This window comes from Lachnellula hyalina (assembly GCF_007821495.1).
Source record: "Lachnellula hyalina strain CBS 185.66 chromosome Unknown contig00348, whole genome shotgun sequence".
Classification (NCBI taxonomy): domain Eukaryota; kingdom Fungi; phylum Ascomycota; class Leotiomycetes; order Helotiales; family Lachnaceae; genus Lachnellula; species Lachnellula hyalina.
Window position 1 is genome coordinate 1 of NW_022157462.1, and position 7,325 is coordinate 7,325.

Genomic DNA, 7,325 nt, shown 5'->3' on the forward strand with positions numbered 1-7,325 from the left:
CCCCCCACCACATCTCCCCCACCTCCCTCCTCCTCCTCCGCAAAAAACAAGCCAAACTCCGTCTCACAGCCCCCTCAACCCTCTCCACAACCCTCTCCTCAGTCTCACCCTCCTCCTCCCCACAAACCCGCAACGCCCTAAACTCCACGCTCATCTTCGCACAGCACGAAGCCGGCACCGCAGTGCTAGTCCACGCGTCGGGCTGGGCACTAACATGCGCGCACTGTTTCGGGGAAGATGAGGTGGAGTATGAGGCTGGGGGGAAGAGAAGATGGATGTTGTTTTATAATGGGGACGCGGTGCTTGTTGAGTGTCGGGTGTGGGATGCGGTGCGGGATTTGGCGCTGTTGAGGATTGTAGCTGTTGAGGTTGAGGCGGGTGTGAGTCGGGGATCGGGAGTAGGAGTGGGAGGGAAAGAGAGGCAAACGCCTAATTTCTACGCGTTAGAGTTATATACCGGGACACTGCGGTACAAGATGCGAATCCTGTGTATCGGCCAGCCCGGCCGCGACGATCTAGAGAGCAAGGCGGGGGGAAAGACGCCGTACGATCTTGTCGAGGTATCGTCGGGGGTGTTTCGGGGGATGGTGGCCGGGGCAGACGTGCAGGATAATGGGGATATAGGGACGTTGATGCACGATGCGTGGACGTACTGGGGGCATTCGGGGGCGCCTTTGGTGAGGGAGGCCGATGGGAGACTGCTGGGTTTACATTCGTCATGGGATGAGGAGACGGGGATGAGACATGGTGTGCCGGGGGCTGCTATTAGGGAATTTTTGAGGATGCATCTGCCGGTTGCTGTTGGGGGGATGACGGAGTGTACGGCTATTGATGTTGATGCTTTGTGAGGTGGAGGTAGGCTGGGACGAGATTATACTTTGAGAGTATGGTACGGAACCTAAACCTACACCTACACCTACAGTCTGCTGAGCCTCCAAATAGAGATGCCGGCTGAAAGGCAGACCTCGTCGTCAAGTGGCCTAAAAACTGTAGGTTTATTATGCGAGTTGGTTATATAGAGGGCCATATAGTAGATAAGAGACATTTCAAGGATCTTGAGTGATTATGAAATGATCCATATGAACGTAACATTTATTAAAGCCTATCCGAAGGGTATAAATTCTCCAGAATCTACGGAGTACTCATTATCAAACCACCCACCCCCACCACATATTATTATCGCAAGGTCAGCGACGCTTGCTGGTATCTTTACAAACGCCAGTCAGTACAATCAAACCCCGTGGTATCATCCATCCATCCCATCCATCCCATCCTCAAAACGCAACACCAACACTATTCCTCCCAGGCACATATCCCTTTTCAGGAATCCTTAACTTCCAATCCTCCCCAATGATCTTCCTCGGAGGCGATCCGAAAGTCCTAACACGTTCCAATTCCACACTCTTCTCCTCACTCCCCCTCGCCGTCATCCCCACATCCCTATTTTCCCGTCCCGGGCTGCTCTCCGGCGTCCACGTATGCTCATCCTCTGCATCCTCGCTCTCGAGCGTACTGACAGTGCTGACGCTATACCTTCTATTCTCCTCTCCTATCCCACTCAATTCAACACATTGGTAGAAGCCCTCTCTTTCTTTCAACAGCTTCGGCGTATTGGTGATGCTGTCTAGAGAAATGGTGCGCGAATGTTCGGATTGTGACGGGGGTGGGGAGCGGGAGAGCCAGCTTGAGACGCGGGAAAAGGACTTCTTTTTTCGCAGTGGTGGGTGTGGTGTTTGGAGGATGAGTGGGAGAGGTGGAGGTGGCAGGAGTTCTCGGAGCGGCGATTTAGGGGGTGGGGAGGGGAAGGAAATTGAAGATGATGATGAGAAGGTTGCTGAGGCTTCGGTGAAAGATTTTAGCCGGCTGGGGATGTGCACGGCGTTCTTTGGTGGTGCAGTCTTTGGTCGTTGGTCCGCGAGGCGCTCGGCGAACGAGGGTTGAATGGGTGGTGTGGACGGCATTGGTTCTACATTTATTAGAAACTTCACGCGAGTGGACGCAGAGGGGTAATACCTTGAGACTCGGAGTAGATGCTTCGTCCACGAGAAGTTGCTCGACTTGTCGGTCGGCTTGACAAGTATATACTCCTCCGCTCTTCGATTACTTCGTCGATATCTTTTAGGCGCTGCTCTAATTCAAACTTCTCATGAAGAGCTGACTTAATCCTCTCATAGGTTGGTGGCTCTGTCATAGCTCTAAGACGCGCTGGTGGTGGAGGTTTTGGCATATCCGTATCCAGTCTCGCAAGTAGTTCTTGTGCTGTCAAAGAGTCCGGTCCAGGTTGAAACTGCGCAGTCCATTCTGACGATGTCCTCGAACTTGCACGAATAGGTTTCCGGGGTATCTGGAATGACAAGGATGAACCACTTCTTGAGTGCGTCATGGCAGTAGGTGGACGTGGTAGGTCTTTCATCTCGTCGTTGGATGGGAATGCTATGTCTTCTGGGCGGAAATGTGGTAATAGAGGGGACAGCTGATTCTGGGGCATATAAATGCTCAATTCCAATGGCCTAAATCCACCAGATCCCTCCCTTCGTCTTGACGGCGGCGTAGCATTAAGATGTTGAAAGTCCGTCGGCGCCCCTATCGCCATCCTCGGCCGGCGAGGTCCATTATATGCATTGATTTTCCTTCTCACAGAGAAGCTTCCACGACTAGATGCGCGGGATGCGAAGCTCTTGCTTCGCGAAACCCATTCTCTCCCTCTCGTCGACGGCCGATCTTGCGGCTCGGGCATCGGCGGCGCTATCAAGCGCGGTTGATGGTGCTCGATCCCTATGGGTCTTCTAGATTCTAGAGATATAGTTTAGAAAATCCGAATCCTCCTCTCAGCAGAAAGGCTTGATACGTACCACCGCGCGCTCTAGGCGCTTGCTGCTGACGCAGTGATGAGCAGCAGTTTACGGATGAGCGAAGCCATGACATGTAGGCTTCATCGAACCACCCTCCTATTGAACTCATGACCACGACGACTTCATTCCGAACGTCGGACCACCAGAATAACAGAATGCACGCACAGAAAGAATGAGAGTGGAAGAAGACAAGAAGGAAGAAGAAGCTTAGGAAAGTCCGGATAGGCACATGTTTAGATGCAAACGCTGCTGCTCTTGCGGGGATGGGTGAGCGAACACTGATTCGTCAATAGGATAGATTGAGAGGGTTGCATGCCATCTATGCGCCCGACTGCTACATCTGGGACCCATGCCATGCCATGCCGATGGTAAGGTAGGGTGAGATGTTAACAATACCTTATTCAGGACAGCGGGTATGCGAGCCATCGAGAGGCTCTCGGCATCTCTGACTGAAGCCCTTTAATAGTGCGATGGGTGTCTGCTGGGTGGCTGTCTTGCGCATATGATAGGGTGCTGCGGGGTTTACTAGACAGCTAAGGCAGGGCCATGGCGGTTAATGATCACCCAAACCAGCAATCAATGGTTCTGAGGCGCTGAAGCTATAATTAAACCTAGCCGCCAATGACATTTTGAAGGGATCCATGTCGGGATCCGAATTTGTGGTTTTGGTTTGGTTTTGTCTTACCCAAGACTGTTCGGAAAATCTTTGTCTGGTAGGTGCACCAGATGCGAGAGTGGAGTAATTATTTAGTTCTGATGAATACACTTCACACTGTACATCTCATCCCAGATCCCACCCCCATCTATTCCTCTAGGAACAACAACGTTTCATCCTTCCTCTTTGCGAAACTTCCTTCCTATTATATACAAATACCTTTTCCCGTGCTGCACAAATTCGATAATCTATTTATTACAGTAACAGATATACCAATTTCCGTCTCCTTTATTATTTATCTATTTCTCTCTCTCACTGTTCCTGGGAAGTATAAACTATTCAGGTGATGTGATTGTTCCCAATACATTGGATCTTAGGCTATATCAAGAGGATACAATAACACCTTTATATTCCGTACCTGTCTCAGGTACCGGCACATCATTCCATCCTACCGGTACATGAACCGTCACTCTCGTTTTAGTCAAGTCACCCAACCACTACCCCGTTCAAAGCACAGGCAGGGTAGTAGCGCCGACAAGCTTTCTACACCTTGACTTCCTTCACGACCTAATTTCCTTTTCTCTTCTCTTTTCCCCTGCTCGAAGATCTCATATTCAAGCGGGGAATGAAATTTCCAGATCGTCTGTGTTTAAGCAGCGTGCAGTAGATGGATATGATCAAGACCCAGGGTTTCTTCGTTGCTGAATACCTAAGAAGATGAAATGGACTTCGCTCGAGACTTTCTCAACACGCTGAAAGGAGCAGGAGTATACTGTAATATACATTATACATAGATGTTGGCAGCGATGAATCCTATCATGCATCTTCTCTTACTAGTCTTGGCGGCACTTATGCATGTATCGTCAATAGTCAACTCCACAAACCATCCAGCTCCATCACATAGCGAAATGCTACTGTAGATATGACTTCTTCCATTCATAAACAAACGAAATCCATCTCACGTTACAGGAATTCAGCCAATCATAATAAGCATAAGCATATGAATTAGCTCCCCTGGAACAGTGAAACGAAACGAAACGCCGAGCTGACTGGCTTTGATGATATGATAAAATAGCGCTTGAGAAGTTGAGCCAAAGAAATGAAATGAAATGAATAGCCCAGTTCTAGGGGGAAATCATGTAGGTGTGTGTGGTGAGGTGAGAAATTAGTGGGAATGCTGAATCAGTACGTAGTGTACCTACTTACAGTACAGTAATACAGCCCCGAGCTACCAGCCCAGCCCAGTCTCATAAACCCACGCACACGATCGTGGCGCACGCAAATATACGCATGCATACATGACGGTATATTAAATTCGCGACGTGCAACAAATCCTTTCTCGCTCCGTACTCTAGTACGCACCCCTGGAAATATGCATATGCTTCCTTTCTTCTGCGTATTAAGTACCTAAGGGTGGGTATTTGCCGAATGAAAAGAAGACTCCCGTTCCAGAGATCTGTGTATTTGCAAAGAACGTGCGGATGTCGGTGATCAGGAGAGATGGGGTTTCGGTCGAGGGGTAGTGACCGCCTGTGTTGTGCACGGTTCGGTGCGTGACGTTGCCAAGGCGTTGGGCCCAATCGAGGGGCTGGCAATGGGTAGTGTTAGATATTTTGATATAGATGCATGACAGGTATGTTGTCAGGGAGTAGAGGGTGATGACTCACGGTCTGGTACCAGATATCTCGCACGAATTCAGAGATTGCTACAGGTTGCTTGACATAAGGGAAGTCGCCGACGCCGTTCAAGGTGAGGCTGCCGCTCTATTTTCCACGTCAGTGACTTGCTTGAGATGGGAATGTGGTAGTTACTACCTACCTTTGCGGCTTCTCTGTAGATCCGAGTAGCTCCATAGGGCCCTTGGATCCAATGCATCATTGTCCAGGTGATGATATCTTCGGTCGACCAAAAGGAAGGATCAGAAACACCGGGCCACATCGCGTCGTAAATCCACATGGCGAGTCCGACAGGGCTATCCGTCAAACCGAATCCCAGGCGCAATGGCCGCTGTTGTTGGATCTGACCATAGCTCCAGGCATTCTCAGTAAATTCCTTGTAATTGTTAATTGCAGCTGTCTCGTCTGACGTGGTCGTGTTGTCGCGGTACCTCTCGAGATCTGAAGCGTTGGGAGCCACGACCCAGAAGTTGGACAGGCAGGAGATCGCGGAATCGGGATACAGGTATGCTTGATGGCGGAGTATCAACCCACCTAAATCGCCGCCTTGGATCACGTATTTGGAATAGTTGAGTTGTTTCATCAAAGCATCAAAGGCATGTGCTGAGTCGATATAACCAAAGCCTGGGCTTGTGGGAGCCGGGGAGAAGGCGAAACCGGGGACAGAAGGCGATATGGATAGGGGGTCCGTCGCTGTAATCAGGTTGTTCGATGTCTTCGACCATCCGGGTCAAAGATACTTTTTGCTTTGTTACAGCAATGAATTCGGGGTCAAGTTGAATCTTGAAAGGGGCAGGTGTTTTGCCAAAGCTGGCCTCGAAGTTCAAAACACCCATGGTGGGACCTATAACGTTGATAGGGAAAACAAGAGTGAATAATGAATGTTTGTTTGAGCTTCACCGCAGCAATCTTTTGGTACTGGCGGGACCTCTGGTTATTCCAAATAAACTTATATTGATGAACGGAGAGTTTTATGTTACACTATGAGGTGAAAAGGGACAGAAAGTTGGATTTGGAAGAAAGTATTAGGTTATGGAAGCTTTGTAGGTACTTTGGTTTAATAATCGTGCGACGAGCATCTTGGCAGACGCCTGCTGAACTGATGCATGTGCGGATGTGATAATCAACTCGTGCAGTACTGTACCTAGGTAAACACGACAGACGGAAAACATCACGTGTGTGGGTTCGACGTAGGAGAAAAGACCAACATGGGCGAAGGCGAGAAGGAGTGGGATCAAAGAGTGGGATGCATCATACTATCAACCGAGGCCACGATTATCGGTGGCAGGGAGGTGAGATGTGATGGTTCTTCCGCCAGGAAAAAGAAAATAAGCATCTTATATGATGGGGATATATATATGGAGTAGGAATTGAAATACCATTACTTGTATGTTATGTTGAAGGGCGTGGCATTGGTGGGGTACCTTTTCCCTCCTCGGCTTGGCCCCTACGGGTACGGTTACAGCCTGCGAATCTGTAGAGGCACCGTGTCCGAGGCCTTGTCAGTGATTCGTTAGAGTATGGTTCGGTGGTTTCCGCAGCTTGGTAGCTGGTGATGGTTAGTTGTAACAAAAACGACCAAGGCAAGCGCCTGTTCCTGGAATGCTTCATTGCAAGGTGGATACAATAATTGCGTGATGAACCTGGGACCTCTGTTGGCGATTGCTAGTGCGAGCTACCAAGACTATAGATCAGCCATCGGAAGAAATATACTTATAAGGGGAACCGAGAGGTACATATATAATTCGGTTTCTTGAAACAAGTTTAATACAATAATAGTATAATACACAGTAGTATAGTATCGAGATCTCGTGATGGTTTAATTTTGGAACACTACGGAGTGAGTATCCCAGCGGAGATCACTCCTTCAGGGGCGGAGCAGGGTTTAGCTCAGGGGCACGGTACCAGCTAACCAAGCGAAAGGCTTGGTGAAAGCTTTGGCCTCCTTCGATCCTCTCCACGCGAAACGCCGTCCTTCGTCAAATCAACTCCACCAACATAACCAACCCCATGAATCCCACATGTTCTTCTTTTACTAACCCTGCATATTACCACCAACTACTCCCTCATAGCTGATTCCTCGCTGAGGTCAGAACGCCTCTTTTCCTTCTGTTTGCGTAGAAATGCCTCTCTCTCTCTCTC

General features: G+C 49.3%; 3 protein-coding genes across 3 annotated transcripts; 1 reads left to right on the forward strand and 2 right to left on the reverse strand.

The window, feature by feature from the left end:
- Window positions 1-71: 71 nt before the first annotated feature.
- On the forward strand, window positions 72-848 carry LHYA1_G009177 (uncharacterized protein; the record flags this gene model as incomplete). The annotated part of the gene is made up of 1 exon (XM_031154081.1): window positions 72-848. A coding segment is annotated over one exon (777 nt), but the record flags the coding sequence as incomplete, so codon positions are not given.
- A 426-nt stretch (window positions 849-1,274) lies between these two features.
- LHYA1_G009178 (uncharacterized protein) lies at window positions 1,275-2,961 on the reverse strand (the record flags this gene model as incomplete). Its single annotated transcript, XM_031154082.1, has 3 exons — window positions 1,275-1,966; window positions 2,014-2,793; window positions 2,853-2,961. The coding sequence occupies 3 exons, from the start codon at window positions 2,959-2,961 to the stop codon at window positions 1,275-1,277; spliced, it is 1,581 nt and encodes a 526-aa protein (XP_031000916.1).
- Window positions 2,962-4,915: 1,954 nt separating this feature from the next.
- Window positions 4,916-5,874, reverse strand: LHYA1_G009179 (putative epoxide hydrolase; the record flags this gene model as incomplete). Its single annotated transcript, XM_031154083.1, has 3 exons — window positions 4,916-5,095; window positions 5,175-5,270; window positions 5,326-5,874. Coding segments are annotated over 3 exons (825 nt in total), but the record flags the coding sequence as incomplete, so codon positions are not given.
- Between the last annotated feature and the right edge of the window lie 1,451 nt (window positions 5,875-7,325).